Here is a 23714-nt window from a genome sequence, read left to right on the forward strand (position 1 = left end):
CTGAGGAACTCTGGGAGTTGAAGTCCACAGGTCTTAAAGTTGCCAAGATTGGAGACCACTGATCTAGAACAAACAACCCCCAACCTTATGGGACCAGTTTCGGAAGAAAAATGGTCTTCTACGCACCATGTTTCCACATGCAACCTAGTTCCTGAGCATGTAGAGATGAAGCTTCACTTGCTCGCCCACTACTTGTGCGTTCCCGGAGGTTGTGGGGGGGTTCCTGATCTAGAATGGACGTCTCCAGCCATGGCAACTTAAAGACCGATGGACTTCAACTCCCAGAATTCCCCAGCCAGAATTCTGGGCGTTGGTCCACAGAGTTCTTCAGGTTGCACACGCTTGAGCCTAGAACGTCTGCAGGGTTCCACTAACAAGTGTAATAATAACACTTCCTCCAGAAGTTCTCTAGAACTTCCAGGATGGCCTACAGATGGTCGTATTATTAGCCTGGCTTGTGTTTTGGTGTCTTCTCCTCCCTGGGGGAAACGCTTAGCTCCGCCAGAGGGTTTAGGAGGACGTGGTATTCCTTGAAGGAGCACGTCCTCTTCGAGACCTTCCTGAATTTACTCCTAGGAGTAGTAGTAGTCCTCGTGGGTCTGATGTGGGTCTTCTTTTCCAGAAGCTGAACTGTGGCATGCAGGCGGATGAAGGGACCGACTGGTTACTCGAGCTCCTCACCGAAGTCCAGCTTCAGCAGTATTTCCTCCGGATCCGCGATGACCTCAACGTCACACGCCTGTCGCACTTCGAGTATGTCAAGAATGAGGATCTGGAGAAAATCGGGATGGGGAGACCGGGTGAGTGGTCCTTCAGCCCATGCCACCTCTCTGGATCCGGCAGTTTTGCAAAATTAGGTCATCGTCATCATTTAACGACTCCATAATCCTTCGCGGCGGAGAATGGAGTTAGCAGAGTGTTTACTGGCCGGATGCCCTCCCTGTCGCCAATGCAGAGTTTTGTTCAGCACATATATATTTTTGCAAAATTAGGTGGGAGATATTACAGGGATTTATAATTTTGCAACTGTCATTTCGGACTCCAAAATTTCTTTCGCTAAGTGAGACAGTTATTAAGTGGGCTTTGCCTCACTTTACGACCTTTCCTGCCACGATCGTTAAGCAAATCCCTGCAGTTGTTAAGCGAGTCACAGGGTTGTTAAGTGAATCTGGATTCCCCCATTGACTTTGCTGGTCAAAAGGGATCACGTGACCCTGAGAAACCACATCCGTCGTTAATATGAGTCAGTTGTCAGACCATAGGGCTGCTGCAATGGACGTTAAATGTGAAAAACCACTTGAAGTCACCTTTTTCAGCCCCGCTGTAACTTCGAGCTGCCACTAAACGAACTTTTTTAAGAAGAGGCCTACCTACAACGCAGAAGACCAATTTTAAAGCCAATTTTTCCATGTACCGGTAGTCCTCAACTTACGACCACAGTGGAGCCCACAAATTCCGTTGTTAAGCAGGACAGTTAAATGAGTGGTTGCCGCTAAGCAAGATAGTTCGATGAGTTGTGTCCCGTTTTACGACCATTTTTGCCACAGCTAAGCAAGCCATCACAGTTGTTAAGTGAATCACTCGGTTGTTAAGTGAATCTGAATCTAAGTCAAGGACTTGCTTGTAAGCAAACTTTGAGAACTTCTAAATTCAGTATTTTGCAACTGGGTGGATTAGATTAAAACTGAGCTCGTAGCGCCAACTTTCTATAATGTTGGTGGAATTACCGAGTCCCGAAAAACTTCCGACACGGAGCAAATACGTAGAATGGAACATTTGCCGAGCAGTTGATTTCTTCCTGGTTTTGTGACCGCTTGTTGTTCATTTCTGTAGGGCAGAGACGCCTCTGGGAGGCTGTGAAGAGGAGGAAGGCTGTGTGCAAACGGAAATCCTGGATGAGCAAGGTGAGAGAGGGGCCTCCTGAGGACTAGAAACTTGGCAGAAATCTTTAAAAAGAAAAACAGAAAGGTTTATAGAACCGTCTTGAAGGAGGGCGCTTTGGGCAGGGTGCAGGGGTCATAGTAATGTAGGAGAAAGGAACTAATCATCTTGTCAGACCATGATTTGGTTAATGCTGGGATGGCTCACCACCAGGAAATCCCAAGACCCCTACGTAACTTGGGAAAGTGGAAATTACACTCTTAAGAAAAGACAAAGGCAAACAATTTTGATTGTCAAGAAAACACAAATCAGATAATAAAATACCTTTTAGGAAAAAAAGTTCAAAGTTATAGATTAGGTGTATCACACTACAGATAGTCCTCAACTTACGACCACAATTGAACCCAAAATTTACATCGTTAAGTGAGACATTTGTTCAGCGAGTTTTACCCCATTGAATCACTGCAATTGATTAAGTTAGTAACCCAGTTGTTAAGTGAATCTGGCTTCTCCATTGACTTGCCAGAGGGGGAATCACGTAACCCCGGGACACAGCAACCGTCATAAGTACGAACCAGTTGCCAAGCATCTGAATTTTGATCACGTGATCACCGGGACGCTGCAAAGGTCATAAGTGTGAAAAATGGTCATAGGTCAGTTCCGGTGTAACTTGGAACGGTCAGTAAATGAACGGTTGTAAGTAGAGGACTACCTGTACTAAGTGAATACATAGAGGTGTGAGGTTGTGTCCATCTAAGTTAAATCTTGCATCTAAGTGACAGATAAGGCACAACAGGAGATTAGAAGCACTGGAAGAAAGATAGGAGAAGAAAAATTAAACTGATAAAATCCGAACATTAAGAATGGAGGGTCAAAACCCTATTTTAGAGTTAGCCTAGAGGTTAAGGCACCAGGCTAGCTGCCAGGAGACGGTGAGTTCTAGTGCAGCCTTAGGCAGGAAAGCCAGGTGGGTGACTTTGGGCCAATCACCAGGAGACGGTGAGTTCTAGTGTTGCTTTAAGCATGAAAGTTGGCTGGGTGACTTTGGGCCAATCACCAGGAGACGGTGAGTTCTAGTGTTGCTTTAAGCATGAAAGTTGGCTGGGTGTCTTTGGGCCAATCATTAGGCGACAGTGAGTTCTAGTCCCACCTTAGGCAGGAAAGCCAGCTGGGTGACTTTAGGCCAATCACCAGGAGACAGTGAGTTCTAGTCCCACCTTAGGCATGAAAGTCAGGTGGGTGACTTTGGGCCAATCACCAGGAGACGGTGAGTTCTAGTGTTGCTTTAAGCATGAAAGTTGGCTGGGTGACTTTGGGCCAATCACCAGGAGACGGTGAGTTCTAGTCCCGCCTTAGGCAGGAAAACCAGCTGGGTGGCTTTGGGCCAATCACCAGGAGATGGTGAGTTCTAGTCCCGCCTTAGGCATGAAAGCCAGCTGGGTGACTTTGGGCCAATCACCAGGAGACGGTGAGTTCTAGTCCCGCCTTAGGCATGAAAGCCAGCTGGGTGACTTTGGGCCAATCACCAGGAGATGGTGAGTTCTAGTGTTGCTTTAAGCATGAAAGTTGGCTGGGTGTCTTTGGGCCAATCATTAGGCGACAGTGAGTTCTAGTCCTACCTTAGGTATGAAAGCCAGCTGGATGACTTTGGGCCAATCATTAGGTGACAGTGAGTTCTAGTCCCACCTTAGGCAGGAAAGCCAGCTGGGTGACTTTGGGCCAATCACCAGGAGACGGGGAGTTCTAGTCCCACCTTAGGCATGAAAGTCAGGTGGCTTTGGGTCAGTCACCAGGTGACGGGGAGTTCTAGTGCCGCCTTAGGCAGGAAAGCCAGCTGGGTGACTTTGGGCCAATCACCAGGAGACAGTGAGTTCTAGTCCCACCTTAGGCATGAAAGTCAGGTGGGTGACTTTGGGCCAATCACCAGGAGACGGTGAGTTCTAGTGTTGCTTTAAGCATGAAAGTTGGCTGGGTGACTTTGGGCCAATCACCAGGAGACGGGGAGTTCTAGTCCCACCTTAGGCATGAAAGTCAGGTGGGTGACTTTGGGCCAATCACCAGGAGACGGAGAGTTCTAATGTTGCTTTAAGCATGAAAGTTGGCTGGGTGTCTTTGGGCCAATCATTAGGCGACAGTGAGTTCTAGTCCCGCCTTAGGCAGGAAAGCCAGCTGGGTGACTTTGGGCCAATCACCAGGAGACAGTGAGTTCTAGTCCCACCTTAGGCATGAAAGTCAGGTGGGTGACTTTGGGCCAATCACCAGGAGACGGTGAGTTCTAGTGTTGCTTTAAGCATGAAAGTTGGCTGGGTGACTTTGGGCCAATCACCAGGAGACGGGGAGTTCTAGTCCCACCTTAGGCATGAAAGTCAGGTGGGTGACTTTGGGCCAATCACCAGGAGACGGAGAGTTCTAATGTTGCTTTAAGCATGAAAGTTGGCTGGGTGTCTTTGGGCCAATCATTAGGCGACAGTGAGTTCTAGTCCTACCTTAGGCAGGAAAGCCAGCTGGGTGACTTTGGGCCAATCACCAGGAGACGGGGAGTTCTAGTGCGCCTTAGGCAGGAAAGCCAGCTGGGTGACTTTGGGTCAGTCACCAGGAGACGGGGAGTTCTAGTGCCGCCTTAGGCAGGAAAGTCAGGTGGGTGACTTTGGGCCAATCACCAGGAGATGGTGAGTTCTAGTGTTGCTTTAAGCATGAAAGTTGGCTGGGTGTCTTTGGGCCAATCATTAGGCGACAGTGAGTTCTAGTGCGCCTTAGGCAGGAAAGCCAGCTGGGTGACTTTGGGCCAATCACCAGGAGACAGTGAGTTCTAGTCCCACCTTAGGCATGAAAGTCAGGTGGGTGACTTTGGGCCAATCACCAGGAGACGGTGAGTTCTAGTGTTGCTTTAAGCATGAAAGTTGGCTGGGTGTCTTTGGGCCAATCATTAGGCGACAGTGAGTTCTAGTCCCACCTTAGGCAGGAAAGCCAGCTGGGTGACTTTGGGCCTCTCTCTTAGCCCAACCTACCTCACAGGATCGTTGTTGTGTGGGAAATAGGAGGAGGAAGGCATATTAGATTGTAGACAGGATAAAAATAAATTAAGAAAAAAACCAGAATTGCTCTCTTTCACAACTTCGGTCCCCGGTGTTCTCCCCTGATGCCCCTTTTGCCCTCCCCACAGGTCTTCAGCGGGAAGCGCCCCGAGTCGGAGATGCTGCCCTTGCCCCCGGGTCTCCTGAGCAAGCAGCCGAGCCCGGTGGCCCTGGAGGAGGCCCAGCAGCAGGCTCTCACCTGCCTCATTAGCGAGAAGGACCTGGTGCTGTTGGAGAAACTGGGCGACGGTTCTTTTGGGGTGGTGCGCCGCGGGGAGTGGTGCGCCCCATCAGGCAAGGTGGTAAGCGAGTACGGGGGTGTGTGCTGCTTGAGGCCTGCCGTATCTTATTTAAGTTGAGTCCAAGAGCGGACTTAGGGACCGGATTTTAATTAAGAGAAGACTTACTCCTGGGAGTAAGTTCAGTCCAAGAATGGACTTAAGGACCGGATTTTAATTAAGAGAAGACTTACTCCTGGGAGTAAGTTCAGTTCAAGAGTGGATTTAGGGACCAGATTTTAATTAAGAGAAGATTTACTCCTGGGAGTAAGTTCAGTCCAAGAATGGACTTAAGGACCGGATTTTAATTAAGAGATGACTTACTCCTGGGAGTAAGTTTAGTCGAAGAGTGGACTTAGAGGATGGATTTAATTTAAGAGAAGACTTACTCCTGGGAGTAAGTTCAGTCCAAGAATGGACTTAAGGACCGGATTTTATTTAAGAGGAGACTTACTCTTGGGAGTAAATTCAGACCAGGAGTGGACTTTGGAACTGGATTTTATTTAAAAGATGACTTACTCCTGGGAGTAAGTTCAGTCAAAGACTGGACTAAGGGACTGGGTTTTATTTAAGAGAAGACTTACTCCTGGGAGTAAGTTCAGTCCAAGAGCAGACCTAGGGACCGGATTTTATTTATGAGAAGTTTTACTCCTGGGAGTAAGTTCTGTCCAAGAGCAGACTTAGGGAAGTTTAAGCGGTGTGGACTTCACCTCCCGGAATTTCCCAGCAACTAAGGAGTTTGAATTCTGGAAGTTGAAGTCCAGAAGTCTTCAAAGCGGCCAAGGTTGGATGCCTGGACTAGATGATATTTGGAGTCCCTCCCAAGTTTAGGACACGCACACAGAGGAATACATATCGGAAAGGGGCAGCTTGAGAGCATAAAGTCTGATTCGGCTGGTGGATCTAGGAAAGGCCCCGGAGCCGATTCTAGATCCGGCAGTGCAAGAGATTTCTCCCCTTTCCAGTGGTGGGTTTCAAAAAATTTTTGGAACCTACTCTGTGGGTGTGGCCTCCTTTGTGGGAGTGGCTTGCCGGCCATGTGACCTGGTGGGAGTGGCTTGCCGGCCATGTGTTCTCTCTCTCTCTCTCTCTTTTTCTTTCTCTCTTTCCTTTTGTCTCTCCCTTTTTCCTTTTTTTCTTTCATCTCTCACTTTTTCTTTCTTTTTTTCTTTTTTTATTTATTTCTTCCCTTCTTTCTCATTCTCTGTGTGAGTCTGTGTGTGTGTGTGTGTGTGTGCGCGCGTGCCAGTGGTGGGTTTCCAAAATTTTTAGAACCTACTCTGGGTGTGGCCTCCTTTGTGGGAGTGGCTTGCCGGCCATGTGACCGGATGGGAGTGGCTTGCCGGCCATGTGTTCTCTCTCTCTCTCTCTCTCTCTCTCTCTCTCTCTCTCTCTTTCCTTCCTTTTGTCTCTCTCTCCCTTTTTTCTTTTTTTCTTTCATCTCTCACTTTTTCTTTCTTTTTTTCTTTTTTTATTTATTTCTTCCTTTCTTTCTCTTTCTCATTCTCTGTGTGAGTGTGTGTGTGTGTGTGTGCGCGCATGCCAGTGGTGAGTTTCAAAAAATTTTGGAACCTCTTCTGTAGGTGTGGCCTGCTTTCCGGGTCCACTGGTGGAACCTCTTCTAACCGGTTCGGTAGATTTGACGAACCGGTTCTACCGAACCGGTGCGAACCGGTAGGAACCCACCTCTGATTCTCTTCCCTTCCGCAGCTGAACGTGGCCGTCAAGTGCCTGAAGACGGAGGTGCTGAACCAGCCGGAGGCCCTGGACGACTTCATCCGCGAGGTCAACGCCATGCATTCCCTCGACCACGCCAACCTCATCCGCCTCTACGGGGTGGTCCTCTCCAACCCCATGAAGATGGTGAGGGACCCGCGGGGATTCCAAAAGAGGCCCGGGGGAAAGGCGCCCCGCGTGGGGCTCCGGGGGTTGCAGGGTCATCAGCAGACGGGACAATGCTCGTTCTTCACTCATCTGTGCAGTCTGATCTTGGTAGGGATAGTCCTCGACATAACGACCGTAAGTCATGGGCTTAAAATGGTTGTTAAGCGAGGTACGATGTGATTGCACCTCCTTTTGCAACCTTTTGTGACAGTCGCTAAGTGAACCAGAGGTCATTAAGCGTGTCACAGCAATCGTTAAGCATAGCCAACAGTCATTAAGCAAATCCAGGCTCTCATTAAGCATAGCCAGAAGTCATTGAGCGAGTCCCGGCAGTCATTAAGCATACCCAGCAGTCGTTAAGCAAGTCACAGCAGTAGTCAAGCATACCCAGCAGTCATTAAGCGAGTCGTGGCAGTCGTTCAGCACACCCAGCGGTCGTTAAGCGAGTTTCAGCAGTAGTTAAGCATACCAGTGGTCGTTAAGTGAGTTCCAGCAGTCTGTAAGCATACCCAGTGGTCGTTAAGTGAGTCCCATTAGTCTTTAAGTGAGTCCCGGCAGTCGTTAAGCAAGTCCTGGCAGTTATTAAGCATAACTGGCAGTCATTTAGTGAGTCCTGGAAGTCATTCAGCATACCAGCGGTCATTAAGCGAGTCCTGGCAATCATTAAGCATAACCAGCAGTCATTAAGCGAGTCGTGGTAGTCGTTCAGTATATCCAGCAGTCATTAAGCGAGTCCCTGCAGTTGTTCATACCCAGAAGTTGTTAAGCGAGTCCCAGCAGTCGTTAAGCATACCCAGCAATAATTAAGCATACTCAGCAGCCATTAAGCGAGTCGTTAAACCTGCCTGTAATGGCGACACCCACGCGGTTTGTCTTGTGGGCGTGGCTTCTTGTGCCTGGGGGTGGCTTCCTAACCCCGCTTCTTGTCGCCGCCCAGGTGACCGAACTGGCCCCACTGGGCTCCCTGCTGGACCGCCTGCGGAAGAACCTGTGCCACTTCCTGATCGCCACCCTCTGCCACTATGCCATCCAGATCGCCCGCGGGATGGCCTACCTGGAGTCCAAGCGCTTCATTCACCGTGATCTGGCCGCCCGCAACATCCTGCTGGCGGCCAACGACCTGGTCAAGATCGGCGACTTCGGCCTCATGCGGGCCCTGCCCAAAAATAACGACCACTACATTATGCAAGAGCACCGCAAGGTCCCTTTTGCCTGGTGAGCCTCCCCTCCCCTCCCCTTCCCTCTTGCCCAGGACAGCGGGCGGCATTCGCACAACACCCGCGGGCTGTGATGCTCCTGTCGTTGCTATGACGGGCCCTGCATCCCCTCGGATCTTGCCCGTTTTCTTACAGGCGTTTCGATACCTATCTAGGTAACGTCATTGGTGCTAGAAGGGAGTGGGATGGGGAGGAAGGAGGGAGAAGGAGAGTAGGGAGAGGAGGACTGCGGAGGACTTGTTCCTTAACCACTAGAGTAGCGGTGGGGAACCTTTTCAGTACCCGAGTGCCGAAAAGATCGTACAGAAATGTCGCACCTCATCGGAGCCGCACTCCGGAAAAGCTGAACTTCCGGGTTCCAGCACTCAACGCGCACCCGACGGTCAGCTGGCTGGCACACATATGCAGGCTGCCACGCGTGCAAAGGAAAAGCCAAACTTACAGGGTTTGGCGTGCATATGCACACCGTTTTTCGGCACTGCCACCTGTGTGAAGGACAGCTGATTGTCGTGCGTGCATGGAAGACAAACGGACAAGGCTGCATGTGCCGGGTGACACGGCTCGGCGTGCCGCTTTGGGCGTGCGTGCCATGGGTTGGCCATCCCGGCACTGAGCATGCATCCCTGACTCTTTCACTGAGCAGGTGAAGCGTTGAGGACTCGCTCAGAGGTTGTCGGGGATCAGAGGACCCCATTCTTTTTGGACGGTGGGAGTGGGTTATGGGACCGGTGGGTCTGGGCCTTGGGATGGCGAGGGCATGACCCCCTCTCTTTCTGCTTTCTCTCCCCCACCTGGGGTTCCCCACACCGCCCTGGATCAGGTGCGCCCCGGAAAGTCTGAAGACGCGCACCTTCTCCCACGCCAGCGACACCTGGATGTTCGGAGTGACTCTCTGGGAAATGTTCACCTACGGGCAGGAACCATGGGTTGGCCTTAACGGCAGCCAGGTATGACGGGGAAAGGCGCGGTGCGTGTGTGCAGACAGTCCTCGAGTTACGACCACAGCGGACCCCAAAATGTCTGTCTCTCCTAAGCAAGGCAAATTGAGTTGAGTTCTGCCCGCCCCCAATAGTATGACTTTTCTTGCCATCGTTGTTAAGTGGATCGCTGCAGTTATTAAGATAGTAACCCGGTCATTCAGGGAATCCAGCTTCCCCCTTTGATTTCGCTCCCCCGAAGTTTGCAAATTTATGACCCTGCGATGGTCATAAATGTGAGTACGTTGCTTAGCGGCTGAATTTTTATTGCCAGAAGTCCTCAACTTATGACCATAATCAAGCCCAACATTACTGTTGTTAAGCGAGATAGTTGTTAAGTGAATTTTGCCCGATTTTACGAGCTTCCTGGCCACAGTTGTTAAGTGAATCATCACAGTTGATAAATTAGTAGCCCGGTTGTTAAGTGAATCAGGCTTCCTCACTGGTCAGAAGGTCACAAAAGGGGATCACCTGACCCCGGGACTCTGCAACCGTCATAAGTATTATGAGCCAGATGCCAAGCATTTGAATTTTGATTGCGTGACCTTGCGGATGTGGCAATGGTCGTAACTATGAAACATGGTCATAAGGCACTTCTTTTGGTGGCCGTTGTAACTTCGGTCATTAAACGAACTGTTGTAAGTCGAGGACTCCCTGTCCTTGATCACGGGGAGACTGTATAAGTTCCTTCTTTTCCCTGCCTTTGTAATTGGGAATGGTCGTTAAACAAACGTTCGTAAGTTGAGGACAATCTGTAACGCTTCTGAGGCTGGATCTGGCAACTTTCTAACCTTGACAACCGACTGGCTCTCCTAAATCCTGCTTTTCTCCCAATAAGATCCTGCACAAGATCGATAAGGAAGGCGAGCAACTCGCCCGACCCGAAGATTGTCCACAGGATATTTACAACGTCATGTTGCAGTGTTGGGCACACAAACCGGAAGATCGGCCCACCTTCGTGGCTCTGCGGGATTTCCTCCTGGAGGTAAGCGGTAAAGACCTGGTCACCATCACCCACGCTCAGATCGCGTCCCGTCTTGACTACTGCCATGCCCTCCGTGTGGGGCGGCCCTTGAAAGCTATCCAAAACCTTTTGTCCGGGTTCCAATCGATGCCCTAATTAAATCATGAGCCTTGAGCAAAGTGTCAAAAGAAATCCAGTTATTTATTAGGAGCAACATATCCGCAGGTCCCCAAGTGAAGGCGGCTCTGACCTCACGCAATTTATGGCCCAACTCTGACCACATTTCCCCACCTCCCCGCGGGGTGTGTCATAAATCCCTTTCCCCAACAAAGCCCTTTTCACAGGCTGTAGAGATCACGCCCCTCCGCCTGTTTCGGGTAACCTCGGATACAGCCTTGAGAAAAGTATGCCTGGAATGTGCTTCTGGTTGTGGCCGCTGTGCTGGTGCTGCTCCGTCAGTTTGACCCCCTCTTGACTATGGCAACTCGAGAGCAGGCCAGGAATGCTTTGCTAGTTGACACCTTTCATGGGTTCAAAATGCAGCAGCCTGCGTACTCGACTTACGACCACAACTGAGGCCAAAGTTTCTGTTGCTGAATGAGACATTTAAGTGCGTTTTGCCCCCATTTTACGACTTTTTCCTGCCACAGTTGTTAAGTGAATCCCTGGAGCTTTTCAAGAAGAAATTGTCTGAAATGGCATAGAGTCTGCTGCTCGAGCAGAGGGTTGGACTAGAAGACCTCTAAGGTCCCTTCCGGCTCTATCCTGATTCTGACTAGTTGTTAAGCAAGTAACACAGTCGTTAAGTGAATCTGGCTTCCCCACTGACTTTGCACGTCAGAAGGTCGCAAAAGGGGAATCGCGTGATACCTCTCCCCCCCCCCCGGGACACTGCCACCGTCATAAATACGAGTCACTTGCCAAGCGTCTGACCATAGGGACGTTGCGACGGTTATAAGTGTGGAGAGAAGGGTGAAAAAGTGACCTTTTTCAGTGCCTTTGTTTAGTCTGACTGGTCGTCGAATGGTCGCTAAGCGAACCTGTCGGACGTCGAAGAATACCCGTAATTTGGTTCAGAGGTGACACCTGTCAATCTTCACTTTCTCTCCCAGGCTCAACCCACAGATATGCGGGCTCTGCAGGATTTCGAAGAACCGGACAAACTTTTGATCCAGATGAACGATATAATTACAGTCATCGAAGGAAGGTATTCCTTATCATTTCATCTTTCATCCCGCCTTCGTTACTTGCACACACAGCTCAACGTACCAGACGTGATTTATGCTGCTTCCTCTTCCTCTTTCCCCATAACAACAGCCCTGTGAGGTTGGATGGGCTGAGAAAGGCAAACTGGCCTAAACTCTCCCAGGGTTCTGACCGAGGCTTCCCAAGATCACGAAGCCGACTCCTCGTCCCGATAAAACCCCTTTTTATTTAGTTTTAAAGGGAATTCCTCTCTAGCAAAGTCCCGGCCGACAGTCTTTCGTGCGATTTCACAACTACAGACTTTATCAGGCTTGGAGAGCTGCCAGGCTGATATCTTCTAAACTCCATGCTGTAGCAGCAATTCCTTGGCTGGAAGTCAGGAGCAGATCTTCACTCTTAATGAATGGAACTAATTGTCTCCTGCAAACTCCACTCCCCTTTCGCTCCTCTTTTATCCCCTCTGGGAGGGGCCATTCACCATCCACCTTTGGCCTTTACTCCCGAATCGGCCCTTGTTCCTTAGCTGTTCCCTTCGTCTGGCATCTCTGCGCATATGCCCACTGGGAATAGGCTCCAGCTGTTCTTCTGCCCCACTGATATCCAACTCCGAAGGCAGCTGATAACTGTCGGACAGCCCTGGCCCCCTCTCTGCCTCCGACACAGAGCCCTCCTCCGAGCCGTCCCTCAGCCCCAGGACTGGCCCATCTTCCTCCCCAACCTCCTCACTCTCCGAATCTGCTGCCAGTTCCGATGGCCGATGGCGGGCCACAACACCCAGCCACTTTCATGCCTAAAGCGGGACTAGAACTCGCCATCTCCTAGCGATTGGTCGATCCGTCAGCAAGCCAGATTTTCATGCCGGAAAGATGGAACTACAACTCCCTTTTTTTCTGGGCGATTGGCCAAAGTTCACCCAGTCGGGCTTTTATACCTAACGTGGGACTAGAACTCCCAGCCTCCTGGTGAGTGGCCGAATGTCACCCAGCAGCTGGCTTTCATACCAAAGGTGGTACTAGAACTCACACTCTCCTGGTGATTGTCACCCAGTTGTCTTTCCATGGCTAAAGCTGGGCTAAAGCTCACTGTCTCCTGGGGATTGGCCCAAAGTTCACCCGGCAGGTTTCAGACTTAAGGTGGGACTAGAACTTCCTGTCTCCCGGTTTCCAGCCTGGTGTCCTGACCACCAGATTCAACCTGGCGGTGGGGACTGTAGCGCTGGTTTTGAAGATGTGACCATTCTCGGTTTGTTTGCAGTGAGCAGAATTTTAGAGTTTGCTTCTTCTGTCCCTTTTGCTCTTTAATCACAATTTCCCAGCCCTCCTCCTCCTCCTCTTCTTCTCCACAAATGACATTTCCTTGTAGCCCTGATGATGTTACCTAGTTGGGTCATGAAATGTCTTCAAGAAAACCACAAGCTCAGAGAGCAATAAGGATCCCATAGTCGTCCTCTCTTTTTCTTTCAGTCGTCTCCTTCTCTTCTTCCTCCTCCTTCCCTCCCATTCCTCCTCCTCTTTCTCCCAGCAAACCCCACTCCCTTTTAGCATTGATGATGTTACATAGTTGGGTCATGAAATGTCTTCAAGAAAACCACCAAGCTCAGAGAACACCAAGGACCCCGCAGTTCTCCTCCTCCTCCTCTCCACAAACCCCACTCCCTTTTAGCACTGATGATGTTACCTAGTTGGGTCATGAAACATCTGCAAAAAACCCCACCCAGTTCAGGGAGCACCAAGAACCCCACAATCCTACTCCCACTCCCCATCTCCCCCTCCTTCACTGCATAAACCCCATTCCCTTCTAGCACTGATGATGTTACCTAGTTGGGTCATGAAATGTCTGCACGAAAACCACCAAGCTTAGAGAGCACCAAGGACCCCACGGTTCTCCTCTTCCTCCTCCTCCTATTCTCCTCCTCCTCCTCCTCCTCCTCCTCTCTATAGACCTCTCTCCCTTCTAGTATTGATGATGTTATCTAGTTGGGTCACGAAACGTCTGCAAGAAAACCACCAAGCTCAGAGAGCACCAAGGACCCCATAGTCCTTCTCTTCCTCCTCCTCCCTCTCCCTCCTCTTCTTCTTCCTCCCCATCCCACTCCCTTCTAGCACTGATGATGTTCCCTAGTTGGGTCATGAAACGTCTGCAAGAAAACCACCAAGCTCAGAGAGTACCAAGGACCCCACAGTCCTCCTCCTCCTCCTCCTCTCTCTTTTTCTTTCAATCCTCTCCTTCTCTTTTCCTTCTCCTCTTCCTTCTCCTTGTTCTCTCATCCTCCTCTTTATTCTTCCTCCTCCTCCCTTCATTCATACCCCACCATTCTTTCTCCTCTTCCTCTTCCCCCCTCTATCCCTTCCCAATGCCCTTGTTTTATAGGCAGCCTGGTCGGATGAGGGACCCCCAACTCATAAGAAGGGGGGCTGGTGGGGGCGAAGGGCCCGTTGTACTAATGGTTTCCAAAAGTATGAGATTCCTACTGCTACATTTCCTGGGTGCCTAGATGGACCAGGACAGTAGTCCTCGGCCTGTGACCGCAGTAGACCCCAAAATGTACGTTGCTAAGTGAGACACTTGTTTAAGTGAGCTTTGCCCACATTGTACGACCTTTCTTGCCCCCGTTGTTAAATGAGTCGCTGCAATTGTTAAGTCAGTAACAAGATTGTTAAGTGTGTCCGGCTTCCCCATTGACTCGGCTTGTCGGAAGGTTGCGAAAGGGGCATCGCGTGACCCCCGGGACACTGCAACCGTCATAAGTATGAGTCAATTGCCAAGCATCTGAATTTCAGTCGCGTGACTATGTGGGAATGCTGCGACGGTCGTAAATGTGAAAAGCAGTCTTAAGTCCCTTTTTTCAGCACTTCTAACCTTGTAAGACGAAGACTTACATTCCAGAGCGTAATAATTCTTGCCTTCAAATAACATTTTCCCTGTATCCAGTGGCCTTCCTTCTTTCCCTAAGGGTTCATAAGACAACAGAAAGGGAGTTTTAAAACAAATTTTAAATGTTAACTTCAGGAAAACTCAGATCTTTTTTTTTTCTTTTATTATGGCTAGATGGCAGATTAATAGAGTTGGAAGGGACCTTGGAGGTCATCTAGTCCAACCCCCTGCCTAAGCAGGAAGACCCTACACCATTTCTGACAGGTGGCAGTCCAGCCTCTTCTTGGAAGCCTCCAGGGATGAAGCTCCCACAACTTCCGAAGGCAACTTCTGTTCCATCGAACATGGAATAACAGAGTTGGAAGGGACCTTGGAGGTCATCTAGTCCGACCCCTCGCCCAAGCAGGAGACCCTACACCATTTCTGACAGGTGGCAGCCCAGCTTCTTCTTCAAAGCCTCCAGGGATGAAGCTCCCACAACTTCCGAAGGCAACTTCTGTTCCATCGAACATGGAATAACAGAGTTGGAAGGGACCTTGGAGGTCATCTAGTCCGACCCCTCGCCCAAGCAGGAGACCCTACACTGATGGCAGTCCACTCTCTTCTTGGAAGCCTCCAGGGATGAAGCTCCCACAACTTCTGAAGGCAACTTCTGTTCCATCGAATATGGAATAACAGAGTTGGAAGGGACCTTGGAGGTCATCTAGTCTGACCCCCTGCCTAAGCAGGAGACCCTACACCATTCCTGATAGGTGGCAGTCCAGACTCTTCTTGAAAGCTTCCAGGGATGAAGCTCCCACAACTTCCGAAGGCAAATTCTGTTCCATGGGTTGATTGTTCTCACTGTCAGGAAATTCCTCCTTATTTCCAGGTTGAATCTCTCCTTGGTTGGTTTCCATCCATTCTTCCTTCTCTGGTCTTCGGGTGCTTTGGAGAATAACTTGACCCCCTCCTCTCTGGGGCAGCCCCCCAAATATTGGAAGATGCTATCATGTCTCCCCTGGTCCTTCTCTTCATTAAACTAGACATACCCAGTTCCTGCAACCGTTCTTCATACGTTTGAGCCTCCAGTCCCCTCATCATCCTTGTTGCTCTTCTCTGCACTCTTTCTAGAGTCTCTACATCTTTTTAATAGTATCATGAGCCAGATTTAATTCCTCAGTGGGTTGTGTGAACGCCTCCAGTGCATTTGGTGAGCCCAGCCTGGGCGTGTTCTGGGATCTGAGCCAGTCTTCAGAAGATGACACAAACTTTACGGGAAGAAAGTTTTGGTTCACCACATTACAAAAAAGGATGTTGAGATTTCTACTTTAATGAAAAGAAGGACCAGGGGAGACATGATAGCAGTCTTCCAATATCTCGGGGGTTGCCACAAAGAAGAGGGAGTCAAGCTATTCTCCAAGGCACCTGAGGGCAGAACAAGAAGCAATGGGTGGAAACTAATCAAGGAGAGAAGCAACTTAGAACTGAGGAGAAATTTCCTGACAGTGAGAACAATTAATCAGTGGAACAGAAGTTGCCTCCAGAAGTTGTGAATGCCCCAACACTGGAAGTCTTTAAGAAGATGTTGGATAGCCATTTGTCTGAAACGGTGTAGGGTTTCTTGCCTAGGCAGGGGGTTGGACTAGAGGACCTCCAAGGTCCCTTCCAACTCTGCTATTCTATATGGTAGCTGGAATTGGGCATGGCTGGTCTAGTGAAGAGAAGGACCAGGGGAGACATGATAGCAGTCTTCCAATATCTCAGGGGCTGCCCCAAAGAAGAGGGAGTCACATTATTCTCCAAGGCACCTGAGAGCAGAACACGAAGCAATGGGTGGAAACTAATCAAGGAGAGAAGCAACTTAGAACTGAGGAGGAATTTCCTGACAGTGAAAACAACCAGTGGAACTGCTTGCCACCAGAAGGTGTGGGTGTTTCATCACTGGAGGTTTTTAAGTAGAGAGTGGACAGCCACTTCCTTGTCTGGAATGGCCTAGGATTGATTTCCTGCTTGAGCAGGGGGTTGGACTAGAAGACCTCCAAGGTCCCCTCCAACTCTTTTTTTTGATTCCGATTCCGAAAGTTACTTTAGGAAAATCCTGGGTAGCCTGAAGTTGTGCAGTGGAAGCTGAGCCCTCAGCCACGTCCCTCATGCCGTCCTCCGTGCATAAGAAGAGGTGTGGATTTGACGTCATTGTGACTCACACACACCCCCCTTTAACTCTGGAGTGGTGCCAGCTGTTGACTTTGGCAGAGTGAAAGTCTCTCCCTGCTTCCTGGGTGGAGAGGATCAGATGAGTTCATCAGCCTCAATTAGCCAGAGCTTTGAATCTTGGAAACGTAGGATGGGAAGGGACCTTAAGAGGTCTCCTAGTCCACCCTCAATGCCTTGTGCAGATGTCTTCAAACCGTTTGAGGCACCTTAGTCTTTCCTTGAAAAACTCCCAAGTGCAGGTGGCCTGCAAATTATCGCCATCCAGCCCAAAATGTATGTTGCTAAGTGAAAGGTTTATTAAGTGGGTTTTGCCCGATTTTACTACTTTCCTTGCCACCGTTGTTAAGTGAATCGTTGCCTTTCTTAAGTTAGTCATTTAAGTTAGAGAAAGGAAGTGGCTAAACATCACCCAATTGGCTCTCGTGCCTAAGGCAGGACTAGAACTCGCCGTCTCTTGGTGATTGGACCAAAGTCACCCAGCCTGCTTTCATGCCTAAGGTGGAACTAGAACTCACCGTCTCCTGGTGATTGGCCCAAAGTCACCCAGTTGACTTTCATGCCTATGGTGGGACTAGGACTCCCAGTCTCCTAGTGATTGGTCAAAATCACAGCTTTCATGCCTAAGGCCAGGACTAGAACTCACTGTCTCCTAGTGATTGGCCCAAAGTCACCCAGTTGACTTTCATGCCTAAGGTGGGACTAGGACTCCCAGTCTCCTGGTGATTGGTCAAAATCACAGCTTTCATGCCTAAGGCAGGAGGACTAGAACTCACCGTCTCCTGGTGATTGGCCCAAAGTCACCCAGTTGACTTTCACGCCTAAAGTGGGACTAGGACTCCCAGTCTCCTAGTGATTGGTCAAAATCACAGCTTTCATGCCTAAGGCAGGACTAGAACTCACCGTCTCCTGATGATTGGCCCAAAGTCACCCAGTTGACTTTCATGCCTAAGGTGGGACTAGGACTCCCAGTCTCCTGGTGATTGGTCAAAATCACAGCTTTCATGCCTAAGGCAGGACTAGAACTCACCGTCTCCTGTTGATTGGCCCAAAGACACCCAGCCAGTTTTCATGCCTAAGACTGGACTAGAACTCACCGTCTCCTGGTGATTGGCCCAAAGTCACCCAGTTGACTTTCATGCCTAAGGTGGGACTAGAACTCCCAGTCTCCTAGTGATTGGTCAAAATCACAGCTTTCATGCCTAAGGCAGGACTAGAACTCGCCGTCTCCTGGTGATTGGCCCAAAGACACCCAGCCAGTTTCCATGCCTAAGACTGGACTAGAACTCACCGTCTCCTGGCGATTGCTATGCTGCCTGAAATCCCCATGGCTTAAAAGTGGCCAAGTTTGAGAAACGCTGATTTAGTGACTTACGAGAACTTTCCTTGTGTCTTCATTGTGGCCAACCTCAATGGCTGGACCTCTTGGGACCCTCCTGTCCCCCCAACCCCTCCCCATGGGTTTGATTATAACTTCTGCACAGCCCCACACTGCAGGGAGAGCGTGAAGCTGGGGAGATGTCTCACTTAACGAAACATCTCATTTATGTCTCATTTAACTAATGTATGTCTCATTTAATGAAAAGAAGGACCAGGGACGACACGATATAACAGCCTTCCAATATTTGAGGGGTTGCCACAAAGAAGAGGGAGTCAAGCTATTCTCCAAGGCACCTGAGGGTAGAACAAGAAGCAATGGGTGGAAACTAATCAAGGAGAGAAGCAACTTAGAACTAAGGAGAAATTTCCTGACAGTGAGAACAATTAATCAGTGGAACAGAAGTTGCCTCCAGAAGTTGTGAATGCCTCAACACTGGAAGTCTTTAAGAAGATGTTGGATAGCCATTTGTCTGAAATGGTGTAGGGTTTCCTGTCTAAGCAGGGGGTTGGACTAGAAGACCTCCAAGGTCCCTTCCAACTCTTGTCATTCCGAACGGTTGCAAAAACCTGAAAGAGAAGGCTGAAGCAGACCTAGGCTTGGGAGATTTTTGTGAAAGGCGGTGGGGGGGGGGAAGGACCCTAGCTGGCTGCCCCCTCCCTCCCTCCCTCCCTCCCTGCCTTCCGGCACACAAGCCAGCTGTTTAGTCACCTCCTGGGCCCAGATTGTGTGACTTGAGGGCTTGGCTGCTTCCAGCTCAGCTATGGGTGTTACGTCCTTAATTGCAGGGAGGCGGTTTGCAACCGGAGCCAGCCAAGGGCTGGGTGGAGTTGGATGCCAATCCTGACGGGTGTCCGCCCGCCCCCACCCAGATTACATCACGGCATGCCTTGCCGTGCGCGGAGTGATGCGCTGCACAGAAACAGCCGGGTTTTCCCAGCAGCAAGAGAGAGAGAGAGAGGCAGACAGGTTTGAGATGGCAGGCTGAGAACAAACCAGCTTATAATCCTGGATCCTCGGAAGCCTGGATTCGCGGGGATGAATTTCCCAGGACAGGTGACCCTGCTGGGGACGGGTGGTGGGGGAATTTGGGGTGGTGGGATGGCAGGATGAAGGAAGAGAAGGGGAGGACCCTTCTCTGTTGAGAAGCGGGTTGGACTAGAGGACCTCCCAGGGGTCCCTTCCAATTCTATGCTTCTGCTATTCTTCTCTTTGCTGTTTTTTATTTATGTTGGTTTGCCAAGCAACGTATGAGAAAAGTTGGAATGTAACATATAAACATATCAAGTATAAGCAGGTATACGTATATACATAAGAAATGGGTGGAAAATTAGAAATTGGGGGAAAAAAGAATAGCGATAGTGGAAAGTGTAATTGTGATTTTAATGTTTAAAAATCCTGAATAAAATGATTTCTTTTTTTTAACAAAAATAAATGAGTACGAATAAATGGGGGATCGTAGGAGAGGGACCGAAGCCATGCTGGTGCGTTTATGCACGCCCCCTCTACCTCTTAGGAATTGAGGTCCATGTTTAGACAGTTTAAGGTTAAAGTTTGGGGGGGTTTGAGGATGTAGCAACGGAGTCAGGTAGAGCATTCCAGGCGTTGACCACTCTGTGGCTGAAGTCGTATTTTCTGCGATCGAGTTTGGAGCAAATTTACCTTGAGTTTGCATCTATTGTTTGCCCGTGAATTATTGCGGTTGAAGCTGAAGGAGTCGTTGACAAGGTAGGATGTTGTAGCAGATAATTTTGTGTAGTAGGGCAGACCTTACTCATCGTAGTTCTAGTTTGTCCAGGCTCAAAATTTCAATCCTGGTGGCGTAAGGCAGGGATCCCCAACCTTGGCAACTGGACGATGTGTGGACTTCAACTCCCAGAATTCCTCAGCCAGCTATGCTTTAAGAAGATGTTGGACAGCCAATCTTTCTGGGATGGTGTAGGGTTTCCTGCCTAAGCAGGGGGTTGGACTAGAAGACCTCCAAGGTCCCTTCCAACTCTGCTATTGTATTGTATTGATTATTATTATTTTTTAGAGAAAGATGCAAAAGGCAGTTTTAATTTTTAAGGTAGGATTTTCAATCCTACCTCTGCTTCCCAACACAAGTGGAATTGGCTCATGGATATCGTCCTCCACTTACAATCCCAGTCGAGCCCAGAATTCCCGTTGCTACGCGAGGCAGTTCTTAAGTGAGCTTTGCTTCATTTTACGACCTTCCTTGCCACGGTCGATCGGCGAAATCGCTGCAGTTGATAAGGGAGTCGCCCGGTCGTTAAGCAAATCCGGCTTCCCCATTGAATTTGCTTGTCAGAAGGTTGCAGAAGGGGATCACGTGTCCCCTGCGACCGTCATAAGTACAGGACAGCTGCCAAGCCTCTGAAATTTGATCCCTTGACCATAGGGATGCTCAGTGGTCGTAAGTGTGGAAAACGGCCCGAAATCTCTCTTTTTTTCCCCAGTGCAATTGTAACTTCAAACCGTCACTAAACGAATGGCTGTAATTCGAGGACTACCTGCAGAGCGAGTTAAATTCGCATTCATAAGTGGATAGTCCTACCGTGTGTTTAATCTGTTGCCATGTCTTCCTTGCTAACGCCCCATAAAAGAAAACCACGACCGTTAGAAGTTTTTTCGTTTTGGACGTGGTTACTGCTAAGAGTTGCGTTGATGGTCCTCAACTTACGACAATAAGTTGGACGGAAACATGCACCGTTGAGTGACGAGGTTAAGTAAAGTGAGCCACACCACGATTTCATGGCTGTTTCAGCCGTAGCCTTTTTCAGCAAATCAGTACCCTCCCAAAACTGGGGGGTGGGGGAGAGAGAGAGACAGAGAGAGACAGAGACAGACAGAGAAAGACAGAGAGAGAGAGACACAGAGACAGACAGAGAGACAGACAGAGAGAGAGAGAGAACCCCCCCCCCTTCCTTCTGGCACTGATGATGTTCCCTAGTTGGGTTGTGAAACGTCTGCAAGGAAAACTACCCAGCTCAAAGAGCACCAAGGACCCCTCAGTCCTCCTCCTCCCTCCTCCTCTGCCACCATTTCTCCTTCCCCCTTTCCTTCTCCTTCTTCCGTCTCCAATACCATCACCATTTCTCCTTCTTTCCTCCTCCTCCTCCTCTTCTCTCCACAAACCCCACTCCCTTCTTGCACTGATGATGTTCCCTAGTTGGGTCATGAAATGTCTGCGGGAAACCCATCAAGCTCAGAGAGCTCCAGGGGACCCCACAGTCCTCCCCCTTTTGCTCCCCCTCCTCTTCCTCCTTCTCCTTTCTCCCTCCTCTTCCTCCCCCCCTCACTTTTGATACTGATATTATCAAATTGGGTTATGAAGTAGCTGCAAAAAAAATCCCCCAGCTCAGAGTACACCAAGGACCCCAAGTTTGTCTTCCTCCTCCTCCTCCCCTTCACTTCTTCCTCCACTCCACAAACCCCCCCTCTCCCTTCTAGCACTGATAACAGTATCTAGTCTGGCGACGAAACGTCTGCAGAAGCACGCCAGAAATCCCTCCATTGCGACAGATTCAATTTTGTCCCGGAGTTATCTCATGCACCCTTTTGCATGTTCCACATCTCTCAGGGGTAGGAGTAGAGTTGGAGGTGTTTGGGGGGGGGGGGGTCTGGACCCCTGAGCAGAGGGACTTCCCCCAGGATACGTGAACCCCCATCCTCCCCTCTCCGATTCCCAAGGCCTGCAGGCTGTTTTAATCCGGCTAATGATTTCCTTCCTCGAATGGGGCTGTTTATCGCGAAACGCCTCTCCTGCGCGGGACATAACCGGACTTTAGTCCCTAGCATTTACCTGCTGCTAATCCTGATTTGTAGCGACGTCGTGGCTCAGACGCTGAGCTTGTCAATCAGAAATTGACAATATTGAATATTGAAATGAAATTATAAATACCATCAACACAAAAGGGAGTTTGCTCTGAAGCTGAAGTACACCAAGTGAATGAGAGGAAGAGTGGGAAGCAGAGGAGAGAAGAAAGATAGGAAGAGAGGGACAGGAGAGAGGGTGAAGGGGGAAGATGAGGTGTACAAGGAGGAGTGGTAAGGGGAGGGAGGAGAAGGAGAAAGGAAGGGGAAGTAGAGTAGAAAAGGATGGAGGGAAGACAGGATGTAGAAGAGTTGGAAGCAGAGGAGAGAAGAAAGATAGGAAGAGAGGGACAGGAGAGGGGGGGAAGGGGGAAGATGAGGTGTACAAGGAGGAGTGGTAAGGAGAGAGGAGAAGGAGAAAGGAAGGGGAAGTAGAGTAGAATATGATGGAGGGAAGACAGGATGTAGAAGAGTTGGAAGCAGAGGAGAGAAGAAAGATAGGAAGAGGGATAGGAGAGGGTGAAGGGGGAAGATGAGGTGTATAAGGAGGAGTGGTAAGGGGAGAGAGGAGAAGGAGAAAGGAAGGGGAAGTAGAGTAGAAAAGGATGGAGGGAAGACAGGATGTAGAAGAGTTGGAAGCAGAGGAGAGAAGAAAGGTAGGAAGAGAGGGATAGGAGAGAGGGTGAAGGGGGAAGATGAGGTGTATAAGGAGGAGTGGAAAGGGGAGGGAGGAGAAGGAGAAAGGAAGGGGAAGTAGAGTAGAAAAGGATGGAGGGAAGACAGGATGTAGAAGAGTTGGAAGCAGAGGAGAGAAGAAAGATAGGAAGAGAGGGACAGGAGAGAGGGGGAAGGGGGAAGATGAGGTGTATAAGGAGGAGTGGTAAGGAGAGAGAGGAGAAGGAGAAAGGAAGGGGAAGTAGAGTAGAATATGATGGAGGGAAGACAGGATGTAGAAGAGTTGGAAGCAGAGGAGAGAAGAAAGATAGGAAGAGAGGGATAGGAGAGGGTGAAGGGGGAAGATGAGGTGTATAAGGAGGAGTGGTAAGGGGAGAGAGGAGAAGGAGAAAGGAAGGGGAAGTAGAGTAGAATATGATGGAGGGAAGACAGGATGTAGAAGAGTTGGAAGCAGAGGAGAGAAGAAAGATAGGAAGAGAGGGATAGGAGAGGGTGAAGGGGGAAGATGAGGTGTATAAGGAGGAGTGGTAAGGGGAGAGAGGAGAAGGAGAAAGGAAGGGGAAGTAGAGTAGAAAATGATGGAGGGAAGACAGGATGTAGAAGAGTGGGAAGCAGAGGAGAGAAGAAAGATAGGAAGAGAGGGACAGGAGAGAGGGGGAAGGGGGAAGATGAGGTGTACAAGGAGGAGTGGTAAGGGGAGGGAGGAGAAGGAGAAAGGAAGGGGAAGTAGAGTAGAAAAGGATGGAGGGAGGAAAGGCTGTAGAAAGGGGGAGGAGAGAGGGGGAAGAAAGTGTCGTATAAGGTATAAATATGGTGTATGGAGAGCAGAAGAGCCAATAACTGTTTTTTTTTTCTTTCTTTCTTTGGTAGTTGATGGTAAGATGAATTGATGTAATTACTTAATAATATAACATAATATTGACTATGTAATAGTATACATGTGATTATATGCTATGAAAATGGAAAATTAAAAAAATTATCCCCCCCCCAAAAAAAGTTAAAAAATAAATAAATAAAAAGAAACAGAAAGGTTGGCGGTTCGAATCCCTAGCCCCGCGTAACGGAGGGAGCTCCCGTGACTTGTCCCAGCTTCTGCCAACCTAGCAGTTCGAAAGCACATGAAAAATGCAGGTAGAAAAATAGGGAACCACCTTTGGTGGGAAGGGAACAGCGTTCCGTGCGCCTTCGGTGTTGAGCCATGCCGGCCACATGACCACGGAGACGTCTTCGGACAACGCTGGCTCTTCGGCTTTGAAACGGAGATGAGCAATGCCCCCTAGAGTCGGGAACGACTAGC

The 23714-nt window shown here is 49.5% G+C and overlaps 1 protein-coding gene across 1 annotated transcript; it reads left to right on the forward strand.

Annotated features, from left to right (window-relative positions):
• Positions 1-349: 349 nt before the first annotated feature.
• LOC116523477 (activated CDC42 kinase 1-like) lies at positions 350-11600 on the forward strand. Its single transcript, XM_032238593.1, has 8 exons — positions 350-800; positions 1834-1904; positions 5045-5257; positions 6944-7096; positions 8055-8332; positions 9155-9281; positions 10150-10296; positions 11388-11600. Exons 1-8 carry the CDS (start codon positions 638-640, stop codon positions 11598-11600), a joined length of 1365 nt encoding a protein of 454 aa, XP_032094484.1. The 5' UTR covers positions 350-637.
• Positions 11601-23714: the final 12114 nt, after the last annotated feature.

This window comes from Thamnophis elegans, unplaced genomic scaffold (genome assembly GCF_009769535.1).
Source record: "Thamnophis elegans isolate rThaEle1 unplaced genomic scaffold, rThaEle1.pri scaffold_353_arrow_ctg1, whole genome shotgun sequence".
Lineage (NCBI taxonomy): Eukaryota > Metazoa > Chordata > Lepidosauria > Squamata > Colubridae > Thamnophis > Thamnophis elegans.

Bases quoted from the DNA above. Each gene is read 5' to 3' on its own strand.
- LOC116523477 (XM_032238593.1), top strand. From the start codon at position 638: ATGCAGGCGGATGAAGGGACCGACTGGTTACTCGAGCTCCTCACCGAA. The intron at 801-1,833 runs GTGAGTGGTCCT...TCATTTCTGTAG, and splicing joins AATCGGGATGGGGAGACCGG to GGCAGAGACGCCTCTGGGAG. The intron at 9,282-10,149 runs GTATGACGGGGA...TCTCCCAATAAG, and splicing joins TTGGCCTTAACGGCAGCCAG to ATCCTGCACAAGATCGATAA.